General features: G+C 38.0%; 1 protein-coding gene across 1 annotated transcript in view; it reads right to left on the bottom strand.

The window, feature by feature from the left end:
- The window catches only part of Peli1 (pellino E3 ubiquitin protein ligase 1), a 58,762-nt gene that overhangs the window by 14,608 nt on the left and 27,006 nt on the right, over positions 1 to 17,148 (bottom strand). The window contains exon 2 of the mRNA XM_021177675.2: positions 85 to 224. Within this exon, the coding sequence (XP_021033334.1) occupies positions 85 to 155 (71 nt within the window). The 5' untranslated portion in view covers positions 156 to 224. The remainder of the gene's footprint in view (positions 1 to 84; positions 225 to 17,148) is intronic.

Raw genomic sequence — 17,148 nt, 5'->3', positions numbered from 1 at the left:
AAAAACAAAGTAACAGCAATTCTAACCCAGAGACCAAAATGAGCACACCATAATCAGTTCTGTTCCATCATGCAGAGATCTTACCCTAAGACAATGAGTTCGCCATATTTTACTGGGGCTTTGGAAGGATGATTTTCTTGATCAGGAGAAAACATGAGCTTGGCTGTCTTTCTCAAATCTTTGTTCACTGGTCAGGAGCCTTGAGACACCTTTTGCATTATTTCCTAGAGAGAAAAAGGTTTTGTTAATAATATGAACAATGATTCCAGTTTAAATAGAGTATTTTCCAAGTCTTCATGAACACATCAAGAAAATCACATGAAATACATGTCAATGGTTCTGTATTTGACACAAACAGATTAAATGTACATTTGTCTGTCTGCCACTTTACTGAACAAAGTTGTCCATTTCCCTATTATTTCTACAAAGTATAATTAAAGACCCTGGATAAAATAATGTAAGGAGATATAGAAAGTTTTTTCTAAATATACTAAGGGAGGGAGCTGGCAGGATGGCTCAGTCGGTAAAGGTGCTTACCTTTGACTGAGGTTTGATCTGGGACCTCATGTGGTGAAAGGAAAGAACCAAGTGCTGCAAACTGTCCTTTGGCCTCAACATGCACAACATGGCACATAATAAATAGACATGGAAAAATATATAAGAAGATATAAAAATCTGACAGAGGCAGAACAGTAGGGACTTCAGGATCTAGGGAACAAGAAGACAGTGAATTCTTGTGCTCCCTTTGGCTAATATATGCCAGATGAGGAACTAAGGAAGCCAGCAACCTGGAAATATGAACTAGTACAGACAAAACCAAAACCACGCTTGCTTTTTGTTTAAAGGAACAATAAAGTGTCAGCTTGGTAGAAAGTTCTGACTATAACTATTCTACTGTAGCCAAATACTACAGAAAATCCCCCATTCTCACCAGCCAGAGTTGAGTGTGGAACCTTGATAATTACTGGAACCACAAAAGAGAGATTGAAAAAAAAAAATCACAGTAGGATGGTGTCATGCAGGCTTGGGAAGGAGCCAAGGCGCTTACTTAAGCACCCTTAGGTGGTCAATCCCAGTGACGACACTGGAGACTACAAGGATGAGCTCAATTCCACATGCACTCAGCAGGAGTAAGGATACTTCCTGCAACCTGCCCACAGAGGTTGACTAGAGAACCTACACTTTATCTGCTATCAGTAACAGACAGAAAGACATGCACTTTGCTGACAAAGCAGAGTCAGGAAATGTCAGTGCAAAGAGAAGGTTTAGGTAATATACAAATTCTCCAAACAGAATCTGGAAAATACCCAGGGTTCAACACATCATCCCTACATATGAAGAACTAAAAGGACTTAAAGCAGAAGAGGTAACAACAGGGGACAAGACTGAGACGAGGAAATCTAAGATTGCCCAACAGAGTAAGATGCAGCCATGATAAAAATGCTCCAAGAAGCAATTACAATACATCTGGGACAGTGGGGATAAAGTAAAAGTCTCAACAAGCAAACAGAGGACACAAAGTGGGAACCTCCAAACTAAGACACATACTAAACTACAACAAAGAGCTTCTTGGTACACTGGACAACAGAGTAGGCAGAGCCTCCTGGGTCTGCGAGACTACAGCAAAAGAGCTAAATTTACATCACTGGAAGAAAACCTGCAGAGCTAAAACAGTACTCAAAGAAATAATGCCTGAAAACACAACAAATCTGGGACAAGAAATAAAACTACAAATGCACGAAACTAAACAGTTCTGTCTCTAGATAACCCAAAGATCTCAGCATCAAGATAAAAGTTCTAAAAATGGAAATCAAACAAACAAAACAAAAAACCAAACAAAAATAAATGGTATTTTATCTCCAGTGAAGAAGCTATGAGAATGACAGCATATGTCTCACAAGAAACCACAAGATCCATAAAACAGTGATTTAATATATTTAAAACTTTAACCATTTAGTGGAATTAAAATATAATACATCATTTTCCCCTTCCATTTCTTCCCTCCAATTCCTCCCACACACCCTCTTGCAGCTATCAAATTCATGACCTCTATTTCTCTAATTCTTGATACATACATACATACATACATGAATATAACCTGTTCAGTCTATTTAATGTTGTTTGTATGTATAGCAGTAACCGGTCAACAGAAGAATCTGTACCCAATAAAATCAGAGGGAAGGAATTAAGACATTTTCAGGTAAAGAAAAATTTGAACAAGAACTTGCCAGTGGTATATCATAAAGGAATGACTAAAGGGGATTGCTCAACAGAAAGAACAGCTAACAGGGTAGCAAAAATATAGGTAAATATAAAAAGAAACTTCTCCTTTTATATTTTTTCAAACTATAGCATTAGCAAAGCATGGCTATTCCTTAAGTCTGAAAGTGTTACATGAATGCCCATACTTGACTGACAGCATATAACACAGCTACAAGTAGTAGCCTGTGTTCTAGTTGTAGCTCTTTAACCAAAGCAATCTGATTTTTCTTACTCTAAAAATAAAGGGACTAAAATAAAGAGAATGAAGGAAATTTTGGAGCTGGGAAAAATATAAGCAAGCCCCTGGCCCTAGCCTGAAAACTTACTAGCAAAATGTGCACTGCTGTATTATTCAGGATAGGTTATAGCCTTCCTAACACTGTGACCCTTTACTACATTGCCTCATGTTGAGGGGACCCCCAACTGTAAAATTATGTCATTGCTACTTCATAACTGTAATTTTGCTACTGTTATGAATTTTAATGTAAGTATCTGATATGACTAGAAATTTTTATCAGTAACGCTAAAGCTGCAGTCACAGGAACAAGCTCAAATTCAACTTTTACTCTTACCTCTAAATATTCTATAGACTAAAATAATTCAGTACCATCAGTACTTAGATAATTAAATGATCCAAGATTAACAAGATTAAGTTTTCTTTTTCTTTTCTTTCATTTTTTTCCCTCCCTCCCTTTCTCCCTCCCTCCCTCCCTCCCTCCCACTTTAGGACAGGGTTTCTCCGTGTAGCCCTGGCTGTCTTGGAGCTGTATAGACCAGGCTGGTCTTGGTGATCCCAGCACTCAGAGCAGAGATCCACCTGCCTCTGTCTCCTGAGTGCTGGGATCACCACCTGGCTGGGATTAAATTTTCTTAAAAACAATCAACTGCCATTGAATCAGCATTATTAAACTGCAAATAAAATGTGCCACAAGTATCATTTTTCTTTCAGTGCAATTCTTGTACATATTAATGTCTGTAAAAGACATTAAATTTTTTTTTTACAAGAAGGCCATTGTCTATATAATGGGTCAGCATTTTTAACACAGATAGTGTTTTGTATCCATTTCCTTCAACTATTCTCTATGTAGTCTTTTTTTTTTTTTTTTAAAGATTTATTTATTGGTTATATGTAAGTACACTGTAGCTGCCTTCAGACACTCCAGGAGAGGGCGCCAGATCTCGTTACGGATGGTTGTGAGCCACCATGTGGTTGCTGGGATTTGAACTCTGGACCTTTGGAAGAGCAGTTGGGTGCTCTTACCCACTGAGCCATCTCACCAGCCCCTCTATGTAGTCTTAAATCTGAGTAAGATATGTAATTTTTCAAAACGATTTCCTGAATCATTCGAGTATTTAGTGTGGATACATATACAAAGAATGTCCTATAGCCTCAATCACCAGTTCTGCTTGTTGTCATTATATTAGCTGGGCTGACACCATGCACACAGTCCTACCCCAATGTGATAGCACTTAGAATTTGGAACACCACCATTAATTCTACCAAGACACGAAAAAAAATGTCCTTGGTAGTGACCACCAACAAAATTTTTAATAAATGTATACTTATTTAAATAATGGAGGGAAGAAAGGAACCCAAGGGGAAAAACATGGTATTACACAAAAGCAAATTCCTGGTACCGTCAGAAAGAAAACATCCATTAGAAATGCGAGTCCTGACAGTTCAGGAAGAGAAGTTCCATGTACTTCTTGAATGTGAGTCAAGAAGCAGCTGTAGGGAGTCTTCGTGATTGAGGGAAGCAGGGTTTCCGTAAATGCTCATCACTCCGACCCCAAATCATTGTATTCACTATGTTATTGGAAAATGTGTTTTTAAAACAACCAGAAACTCAAATATGCTTGTTGTTCTCTGTCATTTCTAGCCTGTATTCAGCAATTTTAGATTACTTAAATTACTGAAGTGGTTATATATGTTTATGAAAACGTAACAGAAATTCCTCTATTAAGTATTAAAGTAACAAAATGTTTACAGAAAGGGAAAGTTGGGTGGGACTTAGCAGCTATTCAGGATACAAGCATAGGAAAAATGTAGGGAATTCTAGCTCCTAAGTTATCAAACCAACACCATTTGTCCCCAACCCCTGCCCTTTATAAGAGCTAATGCTGGGTTGTCTTTGGGCCAAGTACTATTCTAACCATTTGACATGTGCGATTTAAACCTCACAACAATCGTAAGAGATAGTAACTACTGTAAGGTTCAATTAACAGGAAAGAACACAGAAGTGACAGCTCATACTCTACCACTGTAAACTGCTGAAATATTGTGCATAAAAGAACACAAGGGGGAATTACACCTGGAAAGTAAGTTACCCAATAACCCAAACCACCTCAACCCTGCACACTGAAGCACAGCCGACGGTATAACTGGCTCTACTGTCCACCAGCACAATCTTAAGAATCAATCTCTGAAAGTTGAGTGTAATGTACTAGAGACAAAATTTAAGCTCAGGGAAAATGAATAAAACTCAACTACTTCAAACTATTATTAATTTAAGAAATTTAAAAGTTAGAACACCAAGTAATATATTGTGTTATATTGCCATTGTTATACATTTTAGGCATAAGAAATAATACTTTTTAAATAGGCTATGGAAAAAAGTAGCACTAAATGATGATCCCGAGCAGTTAAATTTCTCTTAGAACTAAGTTACAAACATTTGCTTAGAAAAGCAACAAAAGTCACCTTCTGTGAGACACAGAAGAAATAAGGAAACATTATATTGGCACAATGCAGCTTCACTCAGCTATAATGGAGAATGAAATGATATTACCTACAGGAAAATGGAGCACTGGAGGCCATGCTACACGAGATAAGTCACCCTCTTCCTCATATGTGGAACTTACACTAAAAAGATACCAATATGCAGAGCTGATCCTGTGCCACAGCACTTCATACCCAGATACCGCCAGGAGAGACCTGGTCTCCCGTGAGTACCTACACACTTGTGAGCACAGGTAGGCTGCCACTTCTGCTCAAACCCAAGATGGACGCCCCACAGAATGATAAGAACACAGGAATCAAGGAACAGCCAGGGACAGGATCCTTTAGGTCGCCTTCTGCACGCCAGAGCTGACCCTGTGCCACGGCTCTCCATACCCAAATTCCTCCCAGAGAGAGCTAGTCTCCCAGGAGTATTGACATAGAGACTTGCTGGAGGGACAAGTCACAGTCAGAAACAGGAAGACCAGCTAACACCAGAGATAACCAGATGACAAGAGGCAAGGGCAAGAACTTAAGCAACAGAAACCAAGGCTAGTGCCATCATCAGAACGCAGTTCTCCCACCATAGTGAGTCCTGGATACCCCAAGACACCAGAAAAGCAAGCCTCTGATTTAAAATCACATCTCATGATGATGATGATAGAGGGCATTAAGGACATAAGTAACTCCCTTAAAAACATACAGGAGGAGCCTGGCGTGGTGGCGCACGCCTTTAATCCCAGCACTCAGGAGGCAGAGGCAGGTGGATTTCTGAGTTCGAGGCCAGCGTGGTCTACAAAGTGAGTTCCCGGACAGCCAGGGCTATATAGAGAAACCCTGTCTCAAAAAAAACAAAAAAACAAAAACAAAACCAAAAAACAACCCCCCCCCCAAAAAAATACCCATACAGGAGAACACAAGTAAACAGGTAGAAGACCTTAAGGAGGAAATACAAAAATCCCTTAAAGAATTACAGGAAAAAACAACCAAACAGGTAAAGGAATTGAAATAAAACCACCGAGGGTCTAAAAATGGAAATAGAAACAATAAAGAAATTACAAAGGGAGAAACCCTGGAGATAGAAAACCTAGGAAAGAGATCAGGAGTCATAGATGCAAATATCACCAACAGAATACAAAAGATGGAAAAGAGAATCTCAGGTGCAGAAGATACCATAGAAAACATTGACACAACAGTCAAAGAAAATGCAAAATACAAAAAGCTCCCAACCCAAAACATCCAGGAAATCCAGAACACAATGAGAAGACCAAACCTAAGGATAATAGGTATAGAAAAGAGTAAAGACTCCCAACTTAAAGGGCTAGTAAATATCTTCAAACAAAATTATAGAAGAAAACTTCCCTAATCTAAAGAAAGAGATGCATATAAACATACAAGAAGCCTACAGAACTCCAAATAGATAGGACCAGAAAAGAAATTCCTCCTGTCACATAATAGTCAAAACACCAAATGCACAAAACAAAGAAATATTAAAAGCAGTAAGAAAAAAGACAAGTAACATATAAAGGCAGACCTATCAGAATTATACCAGACTTCTCACTACAGACTATTAAAGCTAGAAGATCCTGGACAGATGTTATACAGACCCTAAGAGAACACAAATGCCAGCCCAGGCTACTATACCCAGCAAAACTCTCATTTACCACAGATGGAGAAACCAAGATATTCCATGACAAAACCAAAATTACACAATATCTTTCCACAAATCCAGCTCTACAAAGGATAATAAATGGAAACCGCCAACACAAAGAGAGAAACTACACCCTAGAAAAAGCAAGAAAATAATCTTTCAACAAACCCAAAAGAAGATAGCCACACAAATATAAAAATAACATAAAAAATAACACGAAGTAACAATCATTATTCCTTAATATCTCTTAACATCAATGGACTCAATTCCCCAATAAAAAGACATAGACTAACAGACTGGTTGCATAAACAGGGCACAGCATCCGTGGCATATAAAAAACACATCTCAGTGTCAAAGACAAACACTACCTCAGAGTAAAGGGCTGGAAAACAATTTTCCAAGCAAATGGTCCCAAGAATCAAGCTGGAGTAACCATTCTAATATCGAATAAAAGCAATTTTCAACCAAAAGTTGTCAAAAAGAATAAGGAAGGACACTTCATACTCAGCAAATGAAAAATCTACAAAGAACTCTCAATTCTGAAAATCTATGCTCCAAACGCAAGGGCACCCATTCACATAAAAGAAACTTTTCGAAAGCTCAAAGCAAACATTGCATCTCACACAATAATTGTGGGGGACTTCAACACCCGACTCTCAGCACTGGACAGATCATGGGAACACAAACTAATTAGAGACATATTGAAACTAACAAAAGGTATGGACCAGGACACATACTCCACTATGTTCATAGCAGCCTTATTTATAATAGCCAGAAGCTGGAAAGAACCGAGATGTCCCTCAACAGAGGAATGGATACAGAAAATGTGGTACATTTACACAATGGAGTAGTACTCAGAAATTAAAAACAATCAATTCATGAAATTCTTAGGCAATGGATGGATCTGGAGGATATCATCCTGAGTGAGGTAACCCAATTACAAAAGAACACACATGATATGCACTCACTGATAAGCAGATATTAGCCCAGAAACTTAGACTACCCAAGATACAATTTACAAAACACATGAAACTCAGGAAGAAGGAAGACCAAAGTGTGGATACTTCGTTCCTTCTTAGAATGGGGAACAAAATATCCATGAAAGGAGTTACAGAGACAAAGTTTGGAGCTGAGAAAGAAGAAAGGACCATCCAGAGACTACCCCACCCAGGGATCCATCCCATATACAACCACTAAACCCAGACATTTTTGCATATGCCAGCAAGATTTTGCTGACAGGACCCTGATATAGCTTCTTGTGAAGCTATGCCAGTGCCTGGCAAATACAGAAGTGGATATGTTCACAATTATCTACTGGATAGAACACAGGGCCCCTAATGAAGGAGCTAGAGAAAGTACCCAAGGAGCTAAAGGGGTCTGCAACCCTATAGGAGGATCAACAATATGAACTAACCAGTAACCCCCAGAGCTGTGTCTCTAGTTGCATGTGTAGCAGAGGATGGCCTAGTCGCCATCAATGGGAGGAGAGGCCCTTGGTCTTATGAAGATCATATAGCCCAGTACAGGGGAATGCCTGGGCCAGGAAGTGGGAGTGGGTGGGTTGGGGAGCAGGGAGGGGGGAGGGTATAGGGGACTTTTGGGATAGCATTTGAAATGTAAATGAAGAAAATATCTAATAAAAAATATAATGTGAAAAAAAAGGTTATGGACCAAATGAATTTAACAGATATCTATAGAACATTTCATCCTAAAACAAAAGAATATACCTTCTTCTCAGCAACTTATGGTACTTTCTTCAAAATTGACCATATAGTTGGTCACAAAACAGGCCTCAACAGATACAGGAAGATTGAAATAATCCCATGCATCCTATCAGATCACCACGGACTATGGCTGGCCTTAAATACCAACAAAAACAACAGAAAGCCGACATACACATGGAAGCTGAACAATGTCATACTCAATGATAACTTGGTCAAAGAAGAAATAAAGAAAGAGATCAAAGACTTTTTAGAATTTAATGAAAATGAAGGCACAGCATACCCAAACTTACACAATACAATGAAAGCAGTGCTAAGAGGAAAACTCAGCCCTGACTGCCCCCAAAAAGAAACTGGACAGAACATACACTAGTACTTAACAGCACGCCTGAAGGCTCTAGAACAAAAAAAGCAAATACACCCAAGGGGAGTAGAAGGCAGGAAATAATCAAACTCAGGGCTGAAATCAACCAAATAATAGAAACAAAAACAACTATACAAAGAATCAACAAAACCAGGAGCTGGTTCTTTGAGAAAATCAACAAGATAGATAAACCTTTAGCTAGACTAACCAGAGGGCACAGAGACAGTATCCAAATTAAGAAAATCAGAAATGAAAAGTGAACAACAGAAACTGAGGAAATTCAAACTATCATCAGATATCTACTACAAAAGCCTATACTCAACAAGACTGGAAAACCTGGATGAAATGGACAAGTTTCTAGACAGATACCAAATACCAGTTAAATCAAGATCAGACAAACCATCTAAACAGTCCTATATCCCCTAAAGAAATAGAAGCAGTCATTAAAAGTCTCCCAACCAAAAAAAGCCCAGGACCAGATGGGTTTAGTGCAGAGTTCTACCAGACTTTCAAAGAAGACCTAATTCCAATTCTCCTCAAACTATTCCACAAAATAGAAACAGAAGGTACTCTAGCCAATTCATTCTATGAAGCCACAATTACTCTGATACCTAACTCACACAAAGACCCAACAAAGAAAGAGAACTTCAGACCAATTTCCCTTATGAATATCGATGCAAAAATACTCAATAAAATTCTTGCAGACCGAATCCAAGAACACATCAAAATGATCACTCACCACCATCAAGTAGGCTTCATCCCAGGGATGCAGGGATGGTTTAATATACAGAAATCCATCAACGTAATCCACTATATAAACAAATTCAAAGAAAAGAACCACATGATCATTTCATTAGATGCTGAGAAAGCATTTGACAAAATTCAGCATTCCTTCTTGTTAAAAGTCTTGGAAAGATCAGGAATNCAGCAAACCAATAGCCAACATTAAACTAAAAGGAGAGAAACTTGAAGCAATCTCACTAAAATCAGGGATTAGACAAGGCTGCCCACTTTCTCCCTATCTATTCAATGTAGTACTTAAAGTTCTAGCCAGAGCAATTAGACAACAAAAGGAGGTCAAGGGGATACAAATTGGAAAGGAAGAAGCCAAACTATCACTATTTGCAGATGATATGATAGTATATATAAGTGACCCCAAAAATTCCACCGGAGAACTCCTACAGATGATAAACAACTTCAGCAAAGTGGCCGGATATAAAATTAACTCAACTCAGTAGCCTTCCACTACTCAAAGATCAACAGGCTGAGAAAGAAATTAGGAAAATGACACCTTTCACAATAGACACAAAAAATAAAAAATATCTTGATATGACTCTAACCAGACAAATGAAAGGATATGTAAGACAAGAACTTCAAGTCTCTGAAGAAATAAATCGAGGAAGAGTTCAGAAGATGGAAAGATCTCCCATGCTCATGGATTGGCAGGATTAATATAGTAAAAATGGCCATCTTGCCAAAAGCAATCTACAGATTCAATGCAAAATCAATGCATCAAAATTCCAACTCACTTTTTCATAAAGTTAGAAAGAGCAATTCTCAAATTAATTTGGAATAACAAAAGACCCAGGATAGTGAAAACTATTCTCAACAATAAAAAACTTCTGGGGAATCACCATCCGTGACCTCAAGCTGTACTACAGAGCAATTGTGATAAAAACTGCATGTTATTGGTACACTGATAGGCAGGTAGATCAATGGAATAGAATTGAAGACCCAGAAATGAACCCACACACCTATGGTCACTTGATCTTTGACAGAGGAGCTAAAACCATCCAGTGGAAAAAAGCCAGCATTTTCGACGAATGGTGCTGGTTCAACTGGCAGTCAACAAGTAGAAGAATGTAAATTGATCCTTTCTTATCTCTCTGTACAAAGGTCAAGCCCAAGTGGATCAAGGAACTCCACATAAAACCAGAGAGACTGTATGTAATAGAGGAGAAAGTTCGGAAAATACTTGACACATGGGCACAGGGCAAAAGTTCCAGAACAGAACACCAATGGCTTATCCCCTAAGATCAAGAATCAACAAATGGGACCTCATAAAATTGCAAAGCTTCTGTAAGGCAAAGTACAGTGTCAATAGGACAAAACAGCAACCAACAGATTGGGAAAAGATCTTTATCAATCCCACATCCAATAGCAGGCTAATATCCAATATATATAAAGAAATCAAGAAGTTAGACTCCTGAAAACCAAATAACCCTATTAAAAAATGGGGAACAGAGCTAAACAGAGACTTCTCAACTATGGAAACTTAAATGGCTGAGAAGCACCTAAAGAAATATTCAACATCCTTAGTTATCAGGGAAATGCAAATCAAAGCAATCCTGAGATTCCATCTCATACTAGTCAGAATAGCTAAGACACAGGAGATGCTGGCGAAGATGTGGAGAAAGAGGAACACTCCTCCATTGCTAGTGGGGTTGCAAGCTGGTAAAACCACTCTGGAAATCAGTCTGGTGGTTCCTCAGAGAACTGGACATAGCACTGCCTGAGGACCCAGCTATACCACTTCCAGAAGATGCTCCAACATGTAATAAGGACACATGTTCCACTCTGTTCATAGCAGCCATATTTATAATAGTGAGAAGCTGAAAGCAACCCATATGTCCCTCAACAGAGGAATGGATACAGAAAATGTGATACATTTACACAGTGGAATACTTCTCTGCTATTAAAAACAATGAATTCATGAATTTCACAGGCAAATGGATGGAACTTGAAAATATCATCCTGAGTGAGGTAATTCAGTCACAAAAGAACACACACATGGTATGCACTTACTGCTAAGTGGATATTAGCCATCCCATATACAGTCACCAAACCTGGATGTGCCTGGAAGTGCTTTGCTGATGGTAGCCTGATATGGCTGTCTCCTGAGAGGCTTAACAGAGGCGGATGCTCGTAGCCAACCATTGGACCGTGCTTGGGGTCCCTGACAGAGGCGTTGGAGAAGGGACTGACGGAGCTGAGGGGATTTTCAGCCCAATAGAGACAGCAACAGTGTCAACTGCCTGTAATGTTAACCATTAAACTTCTCTCTAGCCCCCATGTCTTTTCTCTAAGATGAAGTGTCCTGAGCCTTTAACCAACAGGCTGCTAATGTACAAATGTAGCCCACTGGAGTGACAGAGACATTAAAGTGTCTTCTAGGTCTACCCACAACAACCAGAATTCTATATTTTTTATTAAAATGAAAAAAAGACATATAAAGGTGTCTTATTAAGCTTTGGGTGGCCTTAAAAGTAATTTTAAATACTAGTATCATAGCTCCTGAGTGAATGTCATACAGTGAAAATTTAAAAGTATCTGCATTTATTTCAGTTCTGCCAACCATGTAATCTCAGTGAATTTTACTCTTAAAGCAAGAATTTAAGATGATTGAGGAAGCATGAAGCAGAAGCCCTGAGGTAAGTTTGGTACATTTTATTTAAAAAGCTTTTAAATATAAACCTTTTAAGAAGCTAAAGGTTAAATGTTTTCTTGAATTATCTCATTATCATAGTGCTTTATCATAGTACTTCCTTCAGAGATACTTTTGTAAAATAAGTTCTTAAGACTGACCCTAAAAAGTGGGACTTTGAGTAAGAACTCTACCCAGTTGAAATTCCAAAATTATCAACCAGTTCTGCAGAATGTAGGTCTCATATCTCATAAAAGCAGTGACAATACTCATCCCATGTTATTTGATAAGTGGAATTTGTCATGAATACCAAAAGAAAACAACTTTGCAGTAAGATTTCAATGCTGGGCCATGTGCTGGATTCACTCATCAAATACACTTGCCTCCTTTTATAAAGCAAACTTATACCAGGTAGGATTCAAATTTGTGTCTCTTACCAATAACTTAAGCCACAGATTCTAGGGTATCATAAAATTATTACAACTGGAATATTATTCAGCTATTAAGAAAAATGAAGGTTACAGATAAATGAGTGGAGCTAGGGAAAAAAAAAGAATCAACCTAAGTGAGGTAACTCAGACCCCAAAAGACAAGCGTTGCACGTTGTCTCTTATATGTGGATATAAGCTTTTTAAGCTTTAGACATGTGTGCTACAATCCAAATAACCACAGGGATTATGTACCTAGTAAGGGATCAGACAGGAGGAGAGGACCTTCCAAGGAAGGGAAATAGAATATAGTACTATGGGGAGAAAAAGGGGAAGACAGAGAATAGGGAGGGGGTGGCAGAACAGGGAAAAGGAGCGTATATTCCAAGGGACAACAACACCAGGCCTTTGGGAAATCATGCTGTAGAAGCTCCCTGAATATATACATCTATGAAAGTAACTAAGTGGAAAACCAAGTAACAGAGAAGACAAGGCTCTAAACAGACATCCTGCCAGTTCCAGGAATGAGTTACATAGTGCTGACTCATTGGCCAAAAGCGTCCCATAGGCTCCCCAACACCACAGCTCTTGCCAGTGTTATTAGTTGTTCTCTATAGGCTGATGGCAAGGCCCTAAGACAACATATACTTATTTCACTAAACACAGAAGTTGAATTAGTGTCCAATTAGCAGTTTTACCCTTACTGATGACTAACATTCACGGCGCTAACATTCTGCACGCTACAGAAGAGAAGGGGATCTATTTATGACCTAGCTACAACCTTGTGAGCCTTCACCAGAGACTGGCCTACCAGATAGACTGGTGCAATGATGTCTCAGGAATAACCAATCGCCTTTTGATTGGATTTAAGACCCACTCATGAGATGGAATCCATCTGACTGCACTGACAATTTTGGAATTTTGGTTTCCTAAAAAGCAAACAAATAAACCAACCAACCAACCAACCTATAAGAATATGTTCCATTTTACTCCCAGGTGTGGGATATGGGCTGCTTTCAGACTGTCCACAGCAGATGACTATGATGTGCTCTTGCAGGGGCATGATTGTGTAACATTTGGAATTTTGGGGACTTTTCAGAGGGTATATAAAAGCTAGGGTCCCCAAGAGACAGGGTTGGTTGGTTTTGGTCATTCAGTGTGGGCTGTGTGTTGGTTATTGTTGATCATGGTTTGTTAAGTAGTTGTTCGCCAAGAGGAAATTAGATATCCTGAAGTGAAGATAAAACTTGCCTTAAGGAACGTGACACCCCTGATCAGCAGGAAGCAGTCTAACAATAACATTGCCCCTCTACTACTGCTGACTTTATTCAGGGATCGTTTTCCTTTCCTCTCTACTCTTTTTTTTTTTTTTTCTTTTTCTATTATCTAGTGTTAGGGAGTTGAAAGGGTGGAGGAAAAGAGGATGGAGCAGAGTAGAAGAACCCATGAAGACCCCCCCCCCAAAAAAAAAAACCCTATACCTGGTACTACTAAATAGCCAAGAACCTGAAACTAGGTCAAGCCAAGCAGAAAACCTATTACTATTATTCTATTAAAGGAACACAGCGATAAAAATGACTCCTAGTGACATACTGCTATACCCATAGATCACTGCCTTGCTCAACCCTCACCAGAGAAGCATCTTCTTGAAAGAGATGGGAGATAACTCAGACACCCATAACTAGACAATGTGCAGAGAGCAGGAGACTTTGGAGCTCTTAGATCTACGTGGGATGTCTTTATTAAACCCTCCCTTCAAAGCTCCATGCAAAGGAGGAGGCAAAAAAACTGTAAGAGCCATGGATGATTTCATAGATACAGTGTTTTCCAGATACAATGGAACTGATGAAAAAATGAATTCAGAGTCTGGTGGCACACACAACATCTGTATAGGTTCAAGCCAGATAGGCCCCAGCAGTGAAAAGGCAAAGTAGACACAGGCACCCAACCCTACCCAAGAGGCTGTTTGCAGCTGATACCTGCTGGCAAAGAGAAAATGAGTTTTCTTCAATGGAGTGTCACTGGGCGGATCCATAATACTCCAGGGCAAGCCCTCAGCCAGGAGTAGTAGGTCAAGAAACTCTGTGGGGGTTTTCTGTTTGTTTGATTGATTGATTTCGGCATATTTTTTGGTTTGTATTGATTTTCGTTTTGTGGCATTTATTTTAAGTGAGTGTACACACATAAAGTTGGATGAGTAAGGAGGTGGGAGGAATATGGGAAGAGCTAGGCGATAGGAAAAACATGATCAAAATGTATTCTATGAAAAATAAATAAATGTTTTTCAACTGTAAGAGTTAAAACAATGATTTCCAATGATAATGCAATGTAAAAAAAAATCAAGTACTTATTAAATGCCTACTAAGTATTTAATTAAGAATACAAAGTAGTGATTAATAAACACTTTGCTGTTATGGTAGAGTTGCCTCATCACTTACGACCTAGCCATTTCTCAGATTTAACTGTGTTTCTTGGTACCTATACTAATATTTATCTCATTAGTGCTAATAGCTAAGATATAATTTTTAAAAATCTCAGAATGTACTACAATTAGTTTTAACATCAAATGTGTGTGTGTGTATATAATTTTATTTTTATTTATTATTTTTTAAAGAGGAAAATCAGATGAGTTTGGATATGTTTTTACTACTCATACAGAGGTTAACTTTTTTGGTATTTTCTTTTCAAAATGTCTTAATCAACTTCATTTAAAAAGAACAAGAAGAAAACTTTAGTTGAATTCCAAACTACAAATGAAGTAACTTTTTTTCAGAGAAGGTAGTTTACAATACAGAGAAGCCATTACTAAAAAATGACAATTACTGCTACTCTCAGCAAATGATGAAAGTTTCTTTCCTTCTTTGTCCTTGCAAAGTTCTGAGGAAATGCAGGTGATCTTTCTCTGGCCAAATCAGACTGTGTGCCCCAGAACTTTATAACAGTAATTTAGAGATACTGTGTGTGAAAGGTTAAGAACCTTTTTTGTTTTGTTTTGTTTTGTTTTAAAAACAAAGTCCCCTTCATTAGGAAAATAAATGCACATATCTGTGCTGTTCCTACGAATTTCCTTTGTCTTCCATTTGTTTATTGTTACATTATCACATAACAAATATCCCAAATAACTAAATTATGATCAATTTTCCAACTTGTGTCTTACATATCTTTTAATGTACAATAAACTACATCTTCATAGACTAGAAAACTGGAGAAAAATGATCATATATACCAATATCTAGATCAGACCTAGTTTCCTTTGAATTTCCTACAACAACCATTTTTTTTAGATATATTTTTTCTTTTGGTGAAAACAGAACCCTGATGGGAAAAAATTATTGTTACTTTTTGGTGGAAAGCTTCCCTGCGGTTAAAAATTGATTAGATATAACACTATTCAATCTCTTTACCATAATAGCAAATTAGGATATTCAGATAGAAACACTACTTAAATTGTTGTAAAGCAGAGCTGGCCAATGCACAATGCACTGTTCTATCTACTAAATAAACTTCTTCAGAGAACAACACAATTCTCAAACTTGGAAGGAAAATATTGATTAACAACATTAAAACCAAGTACTGTAGGCTAGTTTTCAAACATTAAAAATGAGAACAGCTTTCCATTTTCTGCTGGTGTATAATTAACAGGCCATAACACCTGCAGTCAGTGTATTTCTCAGGCTTTTTTCACTGCTGATAGGAGTTAAATTCTAAAAACACAGAAACTTTGGATTTGAGATTTATCCAACTTTTGTCCTAAGACAGAAGAAAATTTAATCATATATAACACAAATTCTAAAGCAAAGTATGAGAAAAGTAGCAACTAAAAGCAGTCTGATTATGCTTCTCTAATTCCCTCTTGCAAGCTTACCTTTACCTAAGCCTCAGAATGAAGCCCCAGAGCACCCACCTTTTACTTCTGTTGCTATCACCACACCCACACGCTAAACCACCTTGGTCAGAGGATAAAATACAGGTAGGATAAGGCATCTGCCCATTGTACTGGGAACCACACACATTGCAGAGCTGTCTGTTCAGTGCTCTTTCACTGAAACACCTTAGAATGTGTGTAAGTGGGCCTTCGTCATCCCAAGTAGGTAAACACTATGGGAGTAGAGCTTCTACTGGCTGAAGCAAGAATTTGCTTCTCCTATGTGGCCCAAAAGGGAAGAAATGGAAGTAAGAGGAAGCAGAGAATAATTTTTAACTCAGGCTTAGTAGCAAATTATAGAATAAAGCACTTCAAAAGAAAAATATCCTACTTCTTAAAAGGCCATTCAAATTAACTATGTACCTGCTCCGTAAATGCTGAAAATATAATTAAGATGGTGAATTATTATCTCATGATAGTAATTAAAACAGCCTGCTTTTATAAAAAACAGAAGCAGTATAATAATCACTTTAACACTCCATTTAAGAAACCAAAATCAATAAAATTCACACGTGCAAAATATCTATTTAGTACTATGAAATGAATTTTATTCTTCCTCCTGATCTGGTCACAAAATACTACATTACCCAGGACATAAAATCAGGTATTAATTTCTAGCTTTATATTTTAAAAATAAATTAATGCTAAGGTGTA

The sequence above is a fragment of the Mus caroli genome, chromosome 11 (assembly GCF_900094665.2).
Source record: "Mus caroli chromosome 11, CAROLI_EIJ_v1.1, whole genome shotgun sequence".
Lineage (NCBI taxonomy): Eukaryota > Metazoa > Chordata > Mammalia > Rodentia > Muridae > Mus > Mus caroli.
Note: the sequence above shows the minus strand (reverse complement) of the source record. Positions and strands in the feature narration are given on the sequence as shown.